This window comes from Myxocyprinus asiaticus, chromosome 32, assembly GCF_019703515.2.
Source record: "Myxocyprinus asiaticus isolate MX2 ecotype Aquarium Trade chromosome 32, UBuf_Myxa_2, whole genome shotgun sequence".
Classification (NCBI taxonomy): Eukaryota; Metazoa; Chordata; class Actinopteri; order Cypriniformes; family Catostomidae; genus Myxocyprinus; species Myxocyprinus asiaticus.
Window position 1 is genome coordinate 7,409,173 of NC_059375.1, and position 22,139 is coordinate 7,431,311.

At 42.1% G+C, this 22,139-nt stretch overlaps 1 protein-coding gene and 1 pseudogene across 1 annotated transcript in view; both read right to left on the reverse strand.

The window, feature by feature from the left end:
- The window catches only part of LOC127422862 (myoferlin-like), a 74,351-nt pseudogene extending 58,538 nt beyond the window's left edge, over positions 1–15,813 (reverse strand).
- Positions 15,814–15,962: 149 nt separating this feature from the next.
- The window catches only part of LOC127422906 (gamma-tubulin complex component 2-like), a 36,068-nt gene continuing 29,891 nt past the window's right edge, over positions 15,963–22,139 (reverse strand). The window contains exons 16-18 of the mRNA XM_051666744.1: positions 17,466–17,594; positions 17,143–17,306; positions 15,963–16,211 (exon numbers count right to left, since the gene is read on the reverse strand). Coding sequence (XP_051522704.1) covers positions 16,136–16,211; positions 17,143–17,306; positions 17,466–17,594 — 369 coding nt within the window. The 3' untranslated portion in view covers positions 15,963–16,135. The remainder of the gene's footprint in view (positions 16,212–17,142; positions 17,307–17,465; positions 17,595–22,139) is intronic.

Here is a 22,139-nt window from a genome sequence, read left to right on the forward strand (position 1 = left end):
TGCAAATTCTATTCCAGGTTTTTGGACTACACTTTAACAGCTCTATTAATAATTTGATTTAACAGTGAATAACGACCTAAATTTAATTCTGTTCATCATCACACAAACTGCCTGCTTGCCTTCAGAAGACTTATAAAATTATCGTGCACATGTCACAATGTATACTTTCACTGTTTTTTGTTGTTAATTTTTTGTCCTTTCTCAAACTTGACAGACCGGAGTCACTATTTACTTACATTGTATGGAAAATAAACCATGTGAAGACTTCGTTTTGTGTTCCACAGAAGAAAGTCATATGGGTTTGGGGGTATGAAAGGTTTTGCTAGAAAAAGAGTGTTTTCAGTAGATTTCTTAAACATTAATGGCATTGTTATATTAAGTCATTCATTTCTTTAAGTCTGGCTTAAGTGTCCAAATCATCACCACTGTATGTGTGTTGTGGGAGGACAGTAACTTTTTGCCGGCAAACCCAGCCTCGACAAATGGATCTACCAGATTTTTCTTATTTTCATGCCCCCCAAATGCCTCTTTTAAAGTCTGGGTGAAGGAGTCATCCACTGAAATCAAACAGCATTTCCATGTTAAAACTGTTGTATTTTTTAAAGAGGGTTAATTTATTTTTTTCACAGACTGAATGAAGACCAAAAACTGGTGTATGACTGCAAACATTTTGCATGACTGCTTACAGGATGCTTTTGAATAATATTTGATACTATTTAAAGGTGAAATGTGTAATTTCTGTTCCATTAGCATAACTAAATAGAATTGCAAAATAAATCACAGGTTTCCCTAAATACTCCTCCTGTCTTCCACTGGTCGGCCAAAGAGTTAGTCCTGCCCCAAAGTTGCTGTTATGGGCTGATCGTGATGCTCAAACAAACGGAGCACCACACTTTTCAGGGAAATCAACCTACCAATGGCTTATTTATAGTTAACTCTGTAAAAGCTTTTTAGCTTCTACTTCAGGGATTGAGTCAGTTTAACAAATACAGCATCACCATTGTGTCCATTTTCTGGACTAAATGCCACAGAAACCAAATCACTGGTTATTCAGAGTTATCATGAAAATTAGTGATTCAGAGCTCTGCCACTGTGAGCGCAAGACCACTGCTTGATAACTGATGGAATAACTGTCATACTCTGGGGGACGTCCTCTGCTCGAAACACTTTGAGTTGGAGTGTAACCCATCACAGAGTGACACCAGCGGGCAGCAGCAGGTTACTCTCCACATCTTCTTTATCATTGTCCTGATCCCTCTTCTCCACCTGACAAACACACACATACAATACTCACAATGCATCTATAACACAGTTTCAAATACAACCCCAATTCTGAAAAAGTTGGGAAAGTATGAAAAATGCTAATAAAAACAAAAAGGAGGGGGCCTGGGTAGCTCAATTGTAAATGACGCTGGCTACCACCCCTGGAGTTTGCTAGTTCGAATCCCAGGCATTCTGAGTGACTCCAGCCATGTCTCCAAAGCAACCAAATTGGCCCGGTTGCTAGGGAGGGTAGAGTCACATGGGGTAACCTCCTCGTTGTCGCTATAATGTGGTTCGTTCTCGGTGGGGCGCGTGGTGAGTTGAGCGCGGATGCCGCGGTAGATGGCGTGAAGCCTCCACACGCGCTATGTCTCCGTGGCAACGTGCTCAACAAGCCACGTGATAAGATGCGCGGGTTGATGGTCTCAGACACGGAGGCAACTGGGATTCATCCTCCGCCACCCGGATTGAGGCGAATCACCACGCAACCACGAGGACTTAAAAGCACACTGGGAATTGGGCATTCCAAATTGGGGGAAAAATCCAAAAAATTAAATAAAAATAAAAACTAAAAGGAGTGATTTGTAAATTATATTCACTCTTTGCTATATTGAAAGCACTACAACTACACATTATATGATGTTTTACCTTGTGAATTTCATTGTTTTAGAAAATGTAATTTCAGATGATTGCACCACACTCCAAAAAAGTTGGGACAGTTGAGTGTTTACCACTGTGAAACATCACCATTTCTCTAATAACACTTAAGCATTTAGGCACTGAAGACACAAGTTTAAGTTTAAAAAGTGGAATTTTCCCCCATACATCCATTATGCAGGTCTTCAGCTGCACAATTGTACGGGGTCTTTGTTGCTGTATTTTGCGCTTCATTATGCACCACACATTCTCAACTGGAGACAGGTCAGGACTGCAGGCAGGCCAATGTAGCACACACACTCTCTGCTTATTTGGTCAGTATGTGGTTTAAAGTTTTCCTGTTGAAAATGCCAGGATGTCCCTGGAAAAGATGGTGCTGGATGGCAGTATATGTTGCTCCAAAATTTTTACATATCTGTCTGCATTAATGGTGCCCTCACAGATGTGCGAGTTACCCATGCCATGGGCACTGACACACCCCTGGCCCATACAGACACTGGCTTTTGGACCTGACGCTAATAACAGTGTGGATGGTCCTTTTCCTCTTTGGCCTGGAGAACACGATGGCTGTGTTTCTCAAAAACTATTTGAAATGTGGACTTGTTGGACCAAAAAACACAGTTCAACTGTTCTACTTTCCATATAAGATAAGACCGAGCCCAGTGAAGTCGGCAGTGCTTCTGGAAAGTGTTGATGTATGGCTTCTAATTTGCATAGTAAAGTCTTAACTTGCATCTGTGGATGCAGCGGCGAGATGAAATTACATTTTTTTAAGACGGTGATGTCTGAGGGATCGGAGCTCACACGCATTCAGAAGTGGTTTTCGTCTTGCCCTTTACACGCCGAGATTTGACCAGATTCCTCTCATCTTTTAACTATATTGTGCACTGTAGAGGGTGAAATGCCCAAAATCCTTCCAGTTTGTCTTTGGGGAACATTGTTCTCAAAGTGCTGGATTATTTGCTGAAGCATCTGTTGGCAAATTGACAAGTCTTGAATGATCCTTGCTCTTGAAGGACTAGGCTGTTTTTGGAGGCTCCTTATATACTATGCTTCACATCGCCTCATTTCAACACGTCAAATTGTTATTAGTCTTAAATTGCCCGTCTCAACTTTTTTGGAGCGTGTTGCAATCAACTGATTTGAAATTACTGTACATTTTCAAAAAAACAATGCAATTCACAAGGAGAAACATCATATAATGTTTAGTTGTAGTGCTTTTAATATAGCAAAGGGTGAATATAATTTACAAATCACTCCTTTTTGTTTTTATTAGCATTTTTCATACCGTCCCACATTTTTTGGAATTGGGGTTATAGAAAGAACTCATATAAGCTTTTTTAAATTATCTTGGTTAGTTTTTACACAATCCAGACATTTACAGATACTGCCGTATTTAGCCTTTTCAGAAGTCATATCAGTCAATTAAATGGAAAAACAAAGCTAAAACATATATAGACTAAACTTTAGCTCTGGTACAAAACCTAGTGAGCTGCCTACATAAGCAGATTATAAGGCATCATAGGCGTGAAGCCTGTTCCAAAAGGTAGACTTCACAATTGGCTAAATTCAAAAGCAGCTTTGCATATATCCATTGCAATAAAAGTGAAAAAATGCACTTGTTTCTTTCAATACTAAAAGTATCCATAAAAACAGCTCAGTGTATTAAAATGTGATTATATTATCCAATATTTGAGTGTGCTGTGTGTTTTATGCTTATTCGAGTATCACATCATTAGCTCTGCAAAATGCTAACAACATGCCAATCTATTGAAATCAATTATGAGTCGAGTCTCCCGTGTGCTTCATGTGAGGAGTACTATTTGTATGATGCAAAGAGTTGCTGCCTATGTAGTGCGTTCCATTTTAGTTAGATGCTGCCATAAACAGCAGCTTCCTATGTCATGAGAAGACAGCAAGGCAGCTCACTAGGGTGTGAAACAGAGCGTAACATTTGTCAAACACTTCAGGAACTCGTACAAATTAGTGTAAGAGGCTGTACCGGCGGCCCATCTCCTGTTCCCACTACAAACATGCTGACTTTGAGATAAACATTCGCTCCTGAGCTGGAGTCATCAGGATCACTCAGCAGAACCCATTTCTTCATGATACAGTGACCTGAGTTCAGAAAAAAATATCAATGATCAATATAAAAACAAAGTAAAATGTGTTGAATATGTTGTGATTGTCTGAAAATTACCTGGTTCATCGTAGATGTAGCCAATATCAGGCTAGAAATAGAAAGATTTATTCAAAAGATCATCTTTAATACATGAAGGTTCTGATAGGACAGAAGATTGAATTTGCATATACCTTGAATTCACCCATTAGACTGTCTGCTCTGAAAGAAGAGGAATAATACACCTGTGGGAAATAAGAAAAAAAAAACATACCCAGTTTAAGCATGGTACATTTCTGGAACTAATATATCATTAATACATACTTGGGTTTCTGAGGGTTAAAAGAATATTCCAGGTTCAATACAAGTTAAGCTCAATCGACAGCATTTGTGGCATAATGTTGATTACCTCAAAAATGAATTTCGACTCGTACCTCCTTTTCTTAAAAAAAAAAAAAAAAAAAAGAAGCAGTTTCAGTGAGACACAATGGAAGTGAACGTGGCAAATTTTTGGAGGGTTTGAACACAGAAATGTGAAGCTTACAATTTTATAAAAGTATAATGAAATATATATATATACACTATATTGCCAAAAGTATTCGCTCACCTGCCTTTAGACGCATATGAACTTAAGTGACATCCCATTCTTAATCCATAGGGTTTAATATGACGTCGGCCCACCCTTTGCAGCTATAACAGCTTCAACTCTTCTGGGAAGGCTTTCCACAAGGTTTAGGAGTGTGTTTATGGGAATTTTTGACCATTCTTCCGAGAAGAATGGTCAAATCGTCGTTGGACGAGAAGGCCTGGCTCACAGTCTTCGCTCAAATTCATCCCAAAGGTGCTCTATCGGGTTGAGGTCAGGACTCTGTGCAGGCCAGTAAAGTTCTTCCACACCAAACTCGCTCATCCATGTCTTTATGGACCTTGCTTTGTGCACTGGTGTGCAGTCATGTTGGAACAGGAAGGGGCCATCCCCAAACTGTTCCCACAAAGTTGGGAGCATGGAATTGTCCAAAATCTCTGGGTATGCTGAAGCATTCAGAGTTCCTTTCACTGAAACTAAGGGGCCAAGCCCAGCTCCTGAAAAACAACCCCACCATAATCCCCCCTCCACCAAACTTCACAGTTGGCACAATGCAGTCAAACAAGTACCGTTCTCCTGGCAACCACCAAACCCAGACTCGTCCATCAGATTGCCAGATGGAGAAGCGTGATTCGTCACTCCAGAGAACGCGTCTCCACTGCTCTAGAGTCCAGTGGCGGCGTGCTTTACACCACTGCATCCGACACTTTGCATTGCACTTGGTGATGTATGGCTTGGATGCAGCTGCTCGGCCATGGAAACCCATTCCATGAAGCTCTCTACGCACTGTTCTTGAGCTAATCTGAAGGCCACATGAACTTTGGAGGTCTGTAGCGATTGACTCTGCAGAAAGTTGGCGACCTCTGCGCACTATGCGCCTCAGCATCCGCTGACCCCTCTCTGTCATTTTACGTGGCCTACCACTTCGTGGCTGAGTTGCTGTCATTCCCAATCGCTTCCACTTTGTTATAATACCACTGAGAGTTGACTGTGGAATATTTAGTATCGAGGAAATTTCACGACTGGACTTGTTGCACAGATGGCATCCTATCACAGTACCACGCTGGAATTCACTGAGCTCCTGAGAGCGGCCCATTCTTTCACAAATGTTTGTAGAAGCAGTCTGCATGCCTAGGTGCTTCATTTTATACACCTGTGGCCATGGAAGTGATTGGAACACCTGAATTCAATTATTTGGATGGGTGAGCGAATACTTTAGGCAATATAGTGTATATATGAAAATTATTTCATTATTTACTCACCCTCATGCCATCCCAGATGTGTATGGCTTTCTTTCTCCTGCAGAATACAAACGAAGATTTTTAGAAAAATATCTCAGCTCTGTAAGTCCATACAATGCAAGTGAATGGTGGCCAGAACTTTGAAGATCCAAAAAGCATATAAAGGCAGCATAAAAGTAATCAATATGGCTCCAGTGGTTAAATCCATATCTTCATAAGCAATATGATAGATGTGGGTGAAAAACAGATCAATATTTAAATCATAATTTACCATAAATCTACACTTTCACTACAACAATCTTCTTGTTTTTGGTGATTTCAGAATCAGAATCAGCTTTATTGCCAAGTATGCTTACACATACAAGGAATTTGACAGGAGCTTCCAGTATACAACAATACAAAAACATCAGCAAGACATATAAGATAATAATAAAAAATAAAAAATAGTTATACACATACGTACATACACACACACACACACGTAGTGCAATCTAATACAAATCTGTTATGTACAGTGCAAATGTTTTTTGTTTTTTTCGTCAGAGTAATGAAATGGCAGAAGAGGTTGGATGTGTTGGATAAATATAAAAAAAGACTAAACTGTGTATTGCACATGTTGCACAAACGGTTCCTGTGCCTGATGGTTCTGGTGCTCAGAGCTCTTAAGTGTCGGCCGGAAGGCAACAGTTCAAAAAGTTAGTGGGCAGGGTGAGTGGTGTCCAGAGTGATTTTTCCAGCCTTTTTCCTCACTCTGGAAGTGTATAGATCTTGAAGGGGGGGGCAACCAATAATCCTCTCAGCAGTTCGTATTGTCCTTTGTAGTCTTCTGATGTCTGATTTCATAGCTAAACCAAACCAGACAGTTATTGAAGTGCAGAGGACAGACTCAATGACCGCTGAGTAGAACTGTATCAGCAGCGCCTGTGGCAGGTTGAACTTCCTCAGCTGGTCAAGGAAGTACAACCTCTGCTGGGCCTTTTTCACAATGGAGTCAATGTGTGTCTCCCACTTCAGGTCCTGTGAGATGGTAGTGCCCAGGAACCTGAATGACTCCACTGCTGCCACAGTGCTGTTTAGAATGGTGAAGGGGGTCAGTGTTGGGGTGTTCCTCCTAAAGTCCAAAATCATCTCCACCGTTTTGAGAGTGTTCAGCTCAAGGTTGTTTTGACTGCACCAGCCAGCCAGCTGTTCAACCTCCCTTCTGTTTGAAGACTCATCGTCATCTCGGATGAGGCCAATGACAGTGGTGTCATCTGCAAACTTAAGGAGCTTGACAGAGGGGTTCTTGGCGATGCAGTCATTGGTGTAGAGGGAGAAGAGTAGTGGGGAGAGCACACAACCCTGGGGGACACCAGTGCTGATTGTACAGGTGCTGGAAGTGAGTTTCCTTTGTCTCACAAGCTGCTGCCTGTCCGTCAGAAAGCTGGTAATCCACTGACAGATAGACATGTGAACAGGGAGCTGGTGTAGTTTAGTCTGGAGTATAGCTGGGACGATAGTGTTGAAAGCCGAACTGAAGTCCACAAAAAGGATCCTTGCATATGTCCCTGGTCTGTCCAGATGTTACAGGATATGATGCAATCCCATGTTGACTGCATCATCCACAGACCTGTTTGCTCGATAAGCAAATTGAAGGGGATCTAGAAAGGGTCCAGTGATGTTCTTCAGGTGGGCCAACTCCAGTCTCTCAAATTATTTCATGACCACAGACGTCAGGGCGACAGGTCTGTAGTCATTAAGTCCTGTGATTTTTGGTTTCTTTGGGACAGGAATAATGATTGAGAGTTTGAAGCAGCATGGGACTTCACACAGATCCAGTGATCTATTGAAGATCTGTATGAAGATGGGGGCCAGCTGGTTAGTACAGGATCAAAGACACGCTGGTGAGATGCCATCTGGGCCTGAAGATTTCCTCGTCTTTTGTTTCCGAAAGACCGGCTCACATCATCTTCACAGATCTTAAGTGCAGGTTGAGTAGCAGGAGTGGGGAGGAGAGGGGTTGCAGGAGGTGTTGGTGTTTGTGTGAAGTGAAGGTCAGAGTGGGTGTGGGGTGTGAGATTGGGCCTTTCAAATCTGCAGTAGAACACATTCAGGTCATCAGCCAATTGTTGGTCCACCACAGGGTTGGGGGTAGGAGTCCTGTAATTTGTGAGTTGTTTCATGCCACTCCACACTGATGCAGGGTCGTTAGCTGAAAACTTGTTTTTCAGCTTCTCAGAGTATCTTCTTTTAGCCACTCTGATTTCCTTGTTCAGTGTGTTTGTTCCTGGCCTGATTGTACAAGAGTATATCCCCACCCCTGTAAGCATCCTCTTTGGCCTGAAGAAACTGCCTGAGCTCTGCTGTAAACCACGGTTTGTCATTGTTGAACTTTAAATAAGTCCTAGTAGGAATGCACATATCCTCACAGAAACTGATATATGATGTAACAGTATCTGTGAGCTCGTCCGGGTCTGTGACTGCAGCCTCAAAAACACTCAAATCCGTGCAATCGAAGCAGGTTTGTAGTTCCCGCTCTGCTTCATTGGTCCATCTCTTTACAGTCTTTGCTACTGGCTTGGTTGATTTTAATTTCTGCCTGTAGGTTGGAAGAAGATGAACCAGACAGTGATCAGAGAGTCCCAAAGCTGCTGTAGGGACAGAGCGATATGCATCCTTTATTGTTGTGTAGCAATGATCCAGTATGTTCCTGTCTCTGGTGGGGCATGTAATGTGCTGTTTGTATTTGGGCAGTTCACGTGTAAGATTTGCTTTGTTAAAATCCCCAAGAATAATAATAACTGAGTCCGGATATTATTGTTCCATGTCTGTGATTTGATCAGCCAGCTGTTGCAGCGCCGCATTCAAACACGCGTTTGGCGCGATATACACACTCACCAGAAGTAGAAAGCGGCCAGTAGAGAGGCTTACAGTTAATAAAGAGCGCTTCCAAATTAGGACAGCACATCCTCTTTAACGTTGTTACATCTGTACACCAACTTTCACTGATGTAAAAGCATGTTCCACCGCCTCTCGTTTTCCCCGTTAACTCCGCGATGCGATCCACTCTGAACAGCTGGAAGCTTGGCAGATGTAACGCGCTGTCCGGAATGGCTTCACTCCGCCAGGTTTCTGTGAAGCACAAGGCAGCAGAGGTTGAAAAGTCCTTGTCTGTGCAGGTGAGATGTAGTTCATCCGTTTTGTTAGGAAGAGAGTGGAGATTCGCAAGACGAATACTCAGCAGCGTTGTTCGAAAGCCCCGCCGACGGAGTTTGACCAGCGCACTGACTCGTCTTCCTCACCTGCGTCTCCTGAACAACAAAGCCACGCCTCAAACTAAAATGTCTAGCAAAACGTCTGAATATTCAAAAACTGGGAAAAGACTGTCTGGTATAAGCTGTCGAATGTTCAGCAGTTCGTCTCTGGTAAAACTGACTGGAAAAAGATGACTAAACACAGGACAAACAAACAAAAAACTACAAAACAATAGGAGCACTCCACACCGAGGCGGCCATCCGCGGCGCCATCATGATGTATAATAAATGATCTGCATTCTTTGTGCATCTCGCCACAGGTCTACTGGGCTGGGAGTAGAATTTATAGTAAAAACAGACTTAAGTATTGATCTGTTTTTCACCCAAACCAATCATATTGCTTCTGAATATATGGATTGCTTTTATGCTGCCTTTATGTGCGTTTTGGTCCTTCGAAGTTCTGATCACCATTAGCTTGCATTGTATGGACCTACAGAGCTGAGATATTCTTCTAAGAATCCTCATTTGTGTTCTGCAGAAGAAAGTCATACACATCTGGGATTGTATGAGGGTGAGTAAATGATTAAAGAATTTTCATTTTTGGGTGAACTATTCCTTTAAAGCATTGGTTTGTGAATGGGGTTTTAAAAAATGATTAACAAAAATATTTAAACATTTTAAACCTTTTTTGTAGCAATATCAAATTATATTTTAATATTTATTGCTACAAATTAAGAATACCATATAATATTTAGTCAAATGCTGCTGTTTATCAATATGATTAACTTATAAATTATGGCGTTTTCTAGTTTTTATAAGTAATGTTTATTCTGTTAAAATGCTTTTACTCAATCAAAATACTCATTGTTTTTGTGCAAGATCAATATTGCTCTGATTGCAAAAATAAATAAATTGTATATGGCTACCATGAATATTAAAATTACCATGAATACTAAATATTTTAATCTTCCATTTAGATGTACAGCATGTAGAGTAGGCTTTGCAAGAATGATCTTGTGGATAGCTTTGTTGAACCATGGTTGGATGCAGGGGCGTCACTTTGTTTTAAAAAGTGGTGGGGACGGTTGAATATTAATTAGGTGATGTGCAGATAATGTCAAATAATCTTTTACTGTTTTGATAAATAGTCATTCTTGATCACCAATTCAAGCACTTGAATAAATATCTAACACTGTCAGCACTGAATGAATTTGTTAGGCAGTTGATAAATGCATGGATCAGTACCCATTGATAAATAATGACTGATTGATTTCATGGTAAAGTTTTTGCTCTAGCACAAGGAGTTCCGGTATTGTGCAATAATATAACTGCTTAATTTAATAAATGAAGATTGCATCTGTACGTCAGTGGATGTAAATCATGAGCAGGGGCCACATCTGTTTGCATTTGCTTTGCGATTTACCTGAAAATGAGCGCGAGCTACGCAACGTCAGAGTTAGTAGAGCGCGTGTCTGGATGCACGAGAGAACATCAGCGCCCGCTGTCATTTAACACATACGATATAACGCACAAGAACGAAATGGAAACTCCTGCTCGTGAACTGGAGATGTTTCTTCTGCATTAGACACTTACCTGACAATAGTTTATATTTCAAAAAGTGGTGGGGACAAAATTAGCAAAGGTAAAAAGTGGTATGGACATGTCCCACCCCCATTCGTAAATGTGGCCTATGGTTGAATGTCCTGCTGAACATGCTCTTCAATCCAACAATCATATGGTGAAAGGGGTGAGATACTACCTGTAGAGGGTCATTCTTATATTATATATATATATAATAAAATAAAATAACAGGACCCGCCTTTTTCAGGGATATTGCGTCCTAGGCCCTTAATTAAACTACGTTTACAGATCATACCCATGATATAATCCAGGCCACATTGCATATTTTCAATGGCATATTACAAAAGAATTCCTGGCTGAAGTGGAAGTGTAGTGGTTAAAGATCTGGGATGGTGGGAGCTGAAAGGTTTTATGTTCATAATTGCCCTTGAGGCTTAATTTAGTTTATTGTCATCCCAGCCATATTCCAGTATACTATGGATCAAAATATCATTACACCAGTTCTGGGGTACCAATTACAGACAGGACAAAGAAACTTCTGTAAAAAGACACACTATAATATATAAATATACAAAAACAATAATTATACATTGTAGAAGATTTACTCAATTAGGACAGGGGGAACCAGGTTTCTTAACCTCAGGTAGGAGGGTTTTTTAATAATGTAACTTGGGGTTTTTACAGGGTTGCCACAACATGTCAGCTTCACACTTTCACAGTATTCTCTAACTTCACAATACTCTTTAGCTCCACAATACTCTTTAGCTTTACGAAGACCTTCACGACCCAGACTCTCTCTTCGGTCTGCTGGCGGTGTGGCTCTTTTATGCCGCTCTCCCCGTGCTCACTGTAATTAGAGACAGGTGTTAGACATAATTTAGCTCAGGTGCAAGCGCCCTTACTGCTTTCTCTCTCTCCGGACGGACGCTTGACCACGCCCCCGCTGCCACATATCCCCACCATCCGACTCAGGCCGGGGAGGCATCGGGCAATTTGGGGACGCACCTGCCCATGGCCCAAGTGGAACCCCAGATACCGTACCTCCACCCGCCCAATCGCGCACTTCTTAGGGTTTGCTGTGAGTCTCGCTCGACGCAGCAATCTCAGAACCGCCCTCAGATGCTGCATGTGCCGCTGCCAATCATTGCTATAAATTATGTCATCTAAATAGGCAGCGGCGTAAGCTGAATGCGGTCTGAGGATTCGGTCCATGAGACGCTGAAAAATAGCCGGGACCCCAAACAAACCGAACGGAAGTGTCACAAACTGGTGTAATCCAAATGGTGTGGAGAAGGCTGTTTTTATCACGGGAAATTGGTGTCAAGGGGATCTGCCAATAACCCTTCGTCAAATCCAATGTCGAATAAAATCGAGCAGTGCCCAACCGATCAAGCAACTCATCAATGCGAGGCATTGGGAACGCGTCAAATTTAGACACCGCGTTGACTTTTCTATAATCCACACAGAACCGTACAGGCCCGTCGCTCTTAGGCACTAGAACAACTGGGCTGGACCAGTCGCTGTGGGATTCTTCTATTACCCCCATATCAAGCATTGCATCCAATTCTTCCCGAACAACTTTCTTTTTGTGCTCAGGTAATCGGTAGGGGCGCTACGTACCACGACCCCTGGCTCGGTCTCGATGTGGTGCTGAATGAGGTTCGTACAACCAGGTAGAGGGGAGAACACATCCGCAAACTCCTGTTGCAACCTGGCAACCTCCGCGAGTTGACTCGGTGAGAGGTGGTCTCCACAAGTGACCGGGGTGAACTGATTGTGTTTTGAACTCACCTCAGGCCCGAGCTCCGCCCTCTCTGGAACTACCGTAGCCAGCGTCACAGGGACCGCCTCCCTCCACAATTTCAGGAGGCTGAGGTGATATATTTGACGTGCGCCCCCTCTATCGGTTCGTTTAACCTCATAATCGAGATCCCCACCGTCATGTGACCTCAAAGGGTCCTTGCGAATTGGCGAGTAATTTAGAGCTCGATGTGGGAAGCAATACAAGCACTTTACCTCCCGGTGCAAATTCCCTTAGCTGAGTTCCCCTGTCATACAGTCGGCGCTGTCGTTCTTGAGCTTGGAGCAAATTCTCCTGTGTTAGTTGCCCCAAAGTGTGGAGTTTTGCTCCAAGATCAAGAACGTATTGAATTTCATTCTTACTATTTGAAGGTCCCTCCTCCCAGGCTTCTCGCAAGACATCAAGCACACCACGTGGGCGCCGCCCATACAGCAGCTCAAATGGGGAGAAGCCAATGGAGGCTTGTGGGACCTCTCGTACTGCGAATAACAGGGAGTCGAGCCATTTATCCCAATTTCTAGCATCGTCGTGCACGAACTTACGAATCATGTTTTTGAGGGTTTTATTAAATCGTTCCACCAGGCCATCTATTTGTGGATGGTACACGCTGGTGCGAATTGATTTAATGCCTAATAATTCATACAGCTCGCGTAGTGTCCGTGACATAAACGTTGTGCCTATTTCTTTCGGAATCCCCACCCAGGAGATTATTTTGAAGAGTGCCTCCGCAACACTGCATGCTGAGATGTTGTGAAGAGGCACTGCTTCCGGATATCGCATTGCATAGTCCACTAGGACCAATACAAAGCGATGTCTGTGTGCTGACCACTCTAATGGCCCGACGAGGTCCATTCCAATTCTTTCAAAGGGGAACTCAATCGACAGAAGGGGGCACAATGGCGCTTTTGGGGTGGCAGGTGGGTTAACCAGCTGACATTTGCGGCATGCCGCACACAAACTGCGGACATCTCCGCCAATGCCCGGCCAATAAAAACGGGCTATTAGACAGTTCAGTGTTTTCCTTTCTCCTAAGTGATCCGCCATGGGATTATAATGAGCCACCTGGAATACCACTTCCCGACGGCTCCGTGGTATCAAAAGCTGGGTTGTATCTTCTTTTGTCTGAGCATCCTGCGTCACTCTATACAACCGCTCATTTATAATTGCAAAATAGGGGTATGAAAGGGCAATGTCCGACTGGAGTTGTTGACCACCGATCACTCTCACTTGGTCGAAGGCGTGTTTGAGGGTTTCGTCTCATGACTGCTCCAAAGGGAAATCCCCCTCAGGGAGTTCCCTGGGAAGGGGAGGGGCTACAGCCTCTCCCCCTCTCTCGTCATCATGACATGGAGCTGTCGAGGACGGCCCCGGTTCCGCCTCCCCTGCCAGAGCATCGCATATTTCACATGTACTTAATTTAGTGCAGGACCCATTCGCATAAATTCCCTTCAATAAATTTCTAAAATCAGGCCATCCGTCCCCAAAATCAGCAGATGGGTGAGGCGGGAAATAACCGCGGCCTCCACTCTATGCTTTTTCCCCTGGAATTTAATCGTAAGTGTCACCACAGGATACTTGTGAATATCCCCGTGCACACACTTCACCCTCACCGTTTTAGCTGTGCCGAAAGCCTCGGGTTGAACCAAGCATTGGTGGATAGTGGTTTGATTACAACCGGTGTCCACCAACACCTGGTGAGTACCCCCTTGACACTTACCGGTATCCGGTACGCTCCGGCCCGGTCGGGGGCAGCCTGTGGGATGTCGGAGACCCATACCACTGTCCCCAGCTCCATCAGAGGGCACTGATCCCGGAAGTGGCCCGGGTCTCTGCACCTCCATCATGCTGGCCCAGGCGCTATGCCCGCACTTGCATCGGCGGGCACCCCCACCTGAGAGGGAGATCGGCAGGGCATCGGGGTAGGGGAAAGTGTCACCTTCCACGCCCGGGGAACTGGTCTCGGTGGCGGAAGTCCTCCTCGCCTGCGCAGGGCAGGAACGGGCCCTGGGGAGAGAGCAGAACGAGGGGAGAGAGGGGAGGGGGTTGAGACAGGGGAAAGCAGAGGGGGAGGGGGGAGAGAGTAGGAGGGCTCTTCCGCCCTCTGGATCGCCGCCATGTGGTCCTCCGCAAGCCGGACGGCTTCCTCCAGTGACGCTGGGTGGTGGCACTGGACCCACTGCGCCGTCCCTTTTGGCAGTCGATGTATCAGCTGTTCTAGTACCGCCTGGTCGATGATCCCCTCGATGCCATGGTCCCTCGCTAGCAGCCATCTCCGGCAGGCGTCGCGGAGCCGTTGGGCTAAGACAAATGGGCGGTCGGACTTCTCCAGCTTCAGGCTCCGGAAGAATTGACGATTCTCTTCCGGACTCCGATCAACCCGTGGCAAGATGGCTTTTTTTTTTTAGGTCACCAGGTGGCTCGGTGCCGGCAGTTTTTGAGCCGTGAGCTGGGCTTCCCGGACAACAGCGGAATAAGTCGGGCCGTCAACTGGCCGAGCGGCCAGCCCCAGTTCTCGGTGGTGCACTCAAAAAGATAGAGGAACGCTTCTGGGTCGTCCGCCGTCCCCATCTTCTGTAACGCGGGCTTGGGCAACGGCGTGCGGGTGTCCGGGGTCATGGCTGGGGCGGCCTCCTGGCTGAGGAGGCTCTGGATCGCATGCCAGTCCTCTGCTTGAGCCCGTAGGAGTTCCAAAAACCGGCAATCTTTGTCTTACCATTGCTCAAGCAGGGTTTGCTGGTGGTTCTGATGTAGGCCAGCGAGGGATTGGAGGATCTCCACCAACTGGGAGGACTCTACGGGGTGACTTCCATCCATCTTCAACCAAGTTCCCGGGTTTCGGCACCAGTGTAGAAGATTTACTCAAGGAGGACACGGGGAACCAGGTTTCTTCACCTCAGGTAGGAGGGATTTTTAATAACGTAACTTGGGGTTTTTACAGGGTTGCCACAACATGTCAGCTTCACACTTTCACAGTATTCTCTAACTTCACAATACTCTTTAACTTCACAATACTCTTTAGCTCCACAATAATTTTTAGCATCACAACACTCTTTAGCTTTACGAAAACCTTCACGACCCAGACTATCTCTCCGGTCTGCTGGCAGTGTGGCTCTTTTATGCCGCTCTCCCCGTGCTCACTGTAATTAGAGACAGGTGTCAGACATAATTTAGCTCAGGTGCAAGTGCCCTTACCGCTTTCTCTCTCTCCGGACGGACACTTGACCACGCCCCCGCTGCCACATCCATGTAATAAGTGTCCTGTAAGTCACTGGATAAAAGCTTCATCTACTCAACTATTATCACATTAAGGCTCCATCTCTCCTTACTGAAAAAAAGTTTATGAAAGTAACACAATTGTGTTTAGAGTAAGAAGCAGAGAAAGGGAAATAGAGAACAAGAGACAAAACTAAATTTTCCCTTTTATATTTTATTCGAATTACAGTTTAACAAGACCATTAAATAAATATCAATGGGTAGGAGAAACTGTTCAAACAAGACAAGGTTTTATTTAGTTACGAAGCGATAAATCCTTATAGGCTTTATGTTACAGCAGCACATAACAGTATATCATAGGAAAAGGCAACCACACTGTACACTTCAAAAACACCATTTCTTTATTGCTGATGTCCTTGATATTCTTTATGCTTGATAATGCTATGCAGCAGACTTCTGGCTCCTCTCAATGGCCATTCGCTCCAGTCTCTCTGTGTAGAACCCATTAAAGTCCAGCCTATAAAAAGAAGTTGTATTATCATAGTACCATTTTTCTGTCGAAGAGACTGAATTACAATAAGGATTGAGAAAGGAAAAAAATTGTGTACATGATACACTTTTCTTTTGTCACTACTAATGCTGCCTTCATGTGCTATCGGAATTATCCTACTTCTCACTTCTGAAGTGGTAATGACGAGTATGTTATGTTCAAGTGCTTTGTTGTCAGAAAAAGAAGTATATATGAATGAAAATTTGATGAACTTTTATTGTGACACCATAAAAAACATTACTTAGCTTGCTGATGATAATGGAATTTTGGTCAAATACAAGCTATTTTTATGGTGTAAAAATGTACAACATGCATCAAATAGTTGCGGATATACATAAATGAATATGACCAAAATGGTAAGCGCTAACAATTAGCTGTATTTAGAAAAATGAATAAAACCTGTCATTCACTACAGAAAGCGCATTCTCCTCCACCATGTTGAAAGTTTAGGACTCCTCCCATCTCGGAAACTCGGGCATCAAAATTATCACAGAGTTTCTCAATAGTAATTATGACTTGATGGGTCGTTCATGTGGGAAACTCGTATTTAAGATAATTCCAATAGCACGTGAAGGCAGCATAAGGTCATGTTAAAATGGTATTGGGTCAATGACAAATAAGGATGTCCGAGATATTCCAAGTTCTAAAAAGAATTAATCTTTGTATTCATTTTTGTTGTATTTTTTTTGTTTAATGACTTTTAAACCATGGGAGCCCTGTTAATATATCTGGACAAAAATAGTTTCTATTGTCACTACTAAGGTGAAAAAGTGAATTAAATAGGATTTTTTTTCTTTTTTTTTTTTTTTTTTAGCACTATTACATGCATTGAGGGAGGATTTTTATAGCATGTCCACATGTGAATGTGTTCAGAGTTTTGCTGAAAGGCTCCACCCACCTGTAGATGATGTTGATCATGCTGTGTTCGCAGTCGTTGGTGCTATAAATGCTGACCTTATCCAAAAGATCCAGCAATAAGGTGCTAAAGTTACTGTCAAACTTACTGATGGTCCCCTCAAACCCTGAGTCAGACTGCAGGGCATCTATGTGCTCAGCCAGAAACTGAGAAATGGAAATATAGATAGTCTTGATAAAGTATAATAATATATTAGAGGTGTATTACCATTATGGCATCAGTAATGCCAGATTTATCCAAGAGTATGATTACTGCCTCCTTGTTTCCAGTATTATTGAATAACTGGTTCACTGAGAGTCACTCACTTTAGAGGCCAGTCTTTTTTTCTCTACATCTTCAGTTCGTTCGCTCGGGGCTAGAGAACCCTTCATGGTGCCGTGCTCGAGAGTTAGACGTTTCATCTCACTGTCTATCCTCATGCTCTGAGTGAACCGCTGCAAAACAATTAACATAAACACTCCATCATGCACCCTGTCCTAAAAGGAACCCATCATTATGAAAGTCAAAGCAAATTTATTTCATATTGCGCAACAATAGGGTTCTGGAAGTAAAAATCCCATTCATTTTCTCCTTTAGTTTAAACAATAACATACAAATCTTTCTAGACAGACATATGGTACGATGAGCTCCAAGATGGTCAGTGCAATTTCAACTTCAATTAAAAAACTGTTTAATAGCCGAATTCTATGTGAAGAACTACACTACCCATAATCCTGGAGAGAGACCAACCAATCAGAAAAGTCACTGCTATCACTGAAATGAAAACTGCAGCAAGAGAGCTCAGCAGCAATTGCCTACTCCCATAAACCAGGGATTTTCTCCCCTTTTTCTCCCAATTTGGAATGTCCAATTACCAATGTGCTTTTTTTAAGTCCTCGTGGTCGCATAGTGATTTGCCTCAGTCCAGGTGGCGGAGGATGAATCCCAGTTGCCTCCGCGTCTAAGACTGTCAACCCGCGCATCTTATCACGTGGCTTGTTGAGCTCGTTGCCACAGAGACATAGCAACCACGCTCAACTCACCACGCGCCCCACCGAGAACGAACCATATTATAGCGATCACGAGGAGGTTACCCCATGTGACTCTACCCTCCCTAGCAACCGGGCCAATTTGGTTGCTTAGGAGACCTGGCTGGAGTCACTCAGCACACCCTGGGATTTGAACTAGCAAACTCCAGGGGTGGTAGCCAGCGTCTTTACCACTGAGCTACCCAGGCCCCACCAAAAAAATACAACTAATTAGTAATTGTTTAATTGTAAAAATGTAAGTTAAAAATAACAATTATGACAAGTAAGTGAAATTTATTTCATTTTGTTTTATTTTCAAACGTTATCAAGAATGGTTTCAAAGTAAGATAACTTCAACAAACTATGCTTCTCTTTTGGGAAAAAAATGTAATGAACAATATGCATTAATAATTTTTAAATAAATAATAGTAAGAAAACTCACACAGAGCTTACATAGAAACTGAGACTAAATTAGGGCTATGAGATTTTTATAATTTCATGTTATTATTCAGAAAAATAAATGGTGAAATTTGGCTTTTTATAAAATGCACTCTTTTAGTGTTCAGATAATTAATGCATATACTGGTCTGATAAGTTTCAGAGTTTCTCAAACCGCTTCACATTTTCTTTCCACCATAAAAGCAGATCCTCGCCCACTGGGTTGCATGACTTGACTTCAACAAGAACCAAATACCAACAGAGTAGATTAGGATTCAATAAGAATCAAAATATTACAAATACTGACATACTTGGCTTTGATTAAAAGCACAGACGCCATGATATCTCCAGCTCTCTTGCAATACTTCGACAACACACATCCACAGCCCCCCACAGTAACCTTGATTGTAACTGAGATTTGGTAAGCGATTTAGAGGGAAAGTACAGAATAATTCAGCAATACTCACTGTAGGCAAACTAAAAATCAAATTCTATTTGAGTAGTTTTTTTAATAGTAGACTAGCTGGTGTAGAACGATTACTCGATTACTTGTGCACATCCCTGACATAAAGCATTGCAAATGGCAATACAGTATCAAATGATACATATATATATATATATATATATATATATATATATATATATATATATATATATATATATATATATATAGTGTATGCATATATAGTCAATACACTATATATATATATATATATATATATATATATATATATATATATATATATTGAAGTCATTAAAACTCTTTATTTATTTATATTTATTTTTTTCTCCCCTTTTCTCCCCAATTTAGAATGCCCAATTCCCAATGCGCTCTAAGTCCTTGTGGTGGCGTAATGACTTGCCTCAATCCGGGTGGAGGAGGATGAATCTCAGTTGCCTCCGCATCTGAGACCGTCAATCCGCGCATCTTATCACGTGGCATGTTGAGTGCGTTACCACGTAGACGTAGCGTGTGGAGGCTTCAAGCTATTCTCCGCGGCATCCATGCACAACTCACCACACGCCGCACCGAGAGCAAGAACCACACATTACAGCAACCACAAGGAGGTTACCCCATGTGACTCTATCCTCCCTAGCAACCGGGCCAATTTGGCCAAAATGCCAGCAACTTATTGTGAGAAGCTTGTGGAAGGCTACCCAAAATGTTTGACCCAAGTTAAACAATATAAAAGCAATGCAAATTGTATGTAAACTCTGACCCTCTGGGAATGTGATGAACTAAATAAAAGCTGAAATCATTCTCTCTACTATTATTCTGATATTTCACATTCTTAAAATACAGTAGTGATTCAAACTGACCGAAGACAGGGAATGTTTTCTACAATTAAATGTCAGGAATTGTGAAAAACTGAGTTTAAATGTATTTTGCTAAGGTTTATGTAAACTTCTGACTTCAACTGTATATGTATGTATATAAACAGTTGTGTTCAAAAGTTTGCATACCCTGGCAGAAATTGTGAAATTTTGGCATTGATTTTGAAAATATGACTGATCATGCAACAAAAAAAAACTGTCTTTTATTTAAGGATAGTGATCATATGAAGCCATTTATTATCACATAGTTGTTTGGCTCCTTTTTAAATCATAATGATAACAGAAATCACCCAAATGGCCCTGATCAAAATGTACATACCCTTGAATGTTTGGCCTTGTTACAGACACACAAGGTAACACACACAGGTTTAAATGGCAATTAAAGGTTAATTTCCCACACCTGTGGCTTTTTAAATTGCAATTAGTGTCTGTGTATTAATAGTCAATGAGTTTGTTGGCTCTCACGTGGATGCACTGAGAAGGCTAGATACTGAGCCATGGGGAGCAGAAAAGAACTGTCAAAAGACCTGCGTAACAAGGTAATGGAAATTTATAAAGATGGGAACGGATATAAAAAGATATCCAAAGCCTTGAAAATGCCAGTCAGTACTGTTCAATCACTTATTAAGAAGTGGAAAATTCAGGGATCTCTTGATACCAAGCCAAGGTCAGGTAGACCAAGAAAGATTTCAGCCACAACTGCCAGAAGAATTGTTCAGGATACAAAGAAAAACCCACAGGTAACCTCAGGAGAAATACAGGCTGCTCTGGAAAAAGACAGTGTGGTTGTTTCAAGGAGCACAATATGACGATACTTGAACAAAAATGAGCTGCATGGTCGAGTTGCCAGAAAGAGGCCTTTACTGCCATTCTGTTATAATCTACAGTTGAATATGAATCCCATAAGAAATAAAAGAAATGTTTTGCATGCTCACTCATGTTTTCTTTAAAAATGGTACATATATTACCAATTCTCCAAGGATATGCAAACTTTTGAGCACAACTGAATATATATATATATATATATATATTAATACACACACACACACACACACATACACACAGTATATACAACGATCAGCCACAACATTAAAACCACCTGCTGAATATTGTGAAGGTAGCATTCTGAGATGATATTCTTCTCACCACAACTGCACAGAGCGGTTATCTGAATTACCGTAGACTTTGTCAGTTCGAACCAGTCTGGCCATTCTCTGTTGCCCTCTCTCATCAACAAGGCGTTTCCATCCACAGAACTGCCACTCACTGGATGTTTTTTGTTTTCAGAGTAAATTCTAGAGATTGTTGTGTGTGAAAATCCCAGGAGATCAGCAGTTACAGAAATACTCAAACCAGCCCATCTGGCACCAACAATCATGCCATGGTCCAAATCACTGAGATCATATTTTTTTCCCCACAACAGTCTATAGAATTTACTCCAAATGGTGCCAAAAACAAAAACATCCAGTGAGCGGCAGTTCTGTGGAAGGAAACGCCTTGTTGATGAGAGAGGTTAACAGAGAATGACAAAGTCTCCGGTAACTCAAATAACAGCTCTGTACAATTGTGGTGAGAAGAATACCATCTTGGAATGCTATTCTGAGATGCGGGTTGGTGCTGTTTTGGCGGCACGAGGGGGACCTACACAAGATTAGGCAGGTGGTTTTAATGTTGTGGCTGATCGGTATATATATATATATATATATATATGAATATTTAACAATAATCCTAAAACATACCTGAATAGTTTATATTGTACCATCATTTATGACTTCATTACATTATCTGAAATGCTTCATGGGATGAGTAGTTTATAGCCTCATAAAATACAGATATGTATCTTTGTCTTTTTTCAGATTTTCAAACATTGTTTGCTTCAAAAAGTTTGTCATGTTGTGATTCACCTCTGAGCTGGTTGGTCTGGTTCATGGCTTAGAACTCTTTATTGAATAATTAAAAAAAATCCCTATGGTAAAAAGAATGAGAAAATACTTCCAAGGTTTCTGAAAAAGTGGGCAGTCGCTGCTGCGCTCTAAAGTGACAACCAAAGGCAACAGTTAAACTATAAAATAAAACTAAAATGAAAATGAAATAAATCTGAAATATTTAAAATTATATTTAAAAAAATGTACAGTCATTATGCATTTGACAACAGGACTTCAACTCTTCACTACACTACAATTTTCTCCATTACGTCTA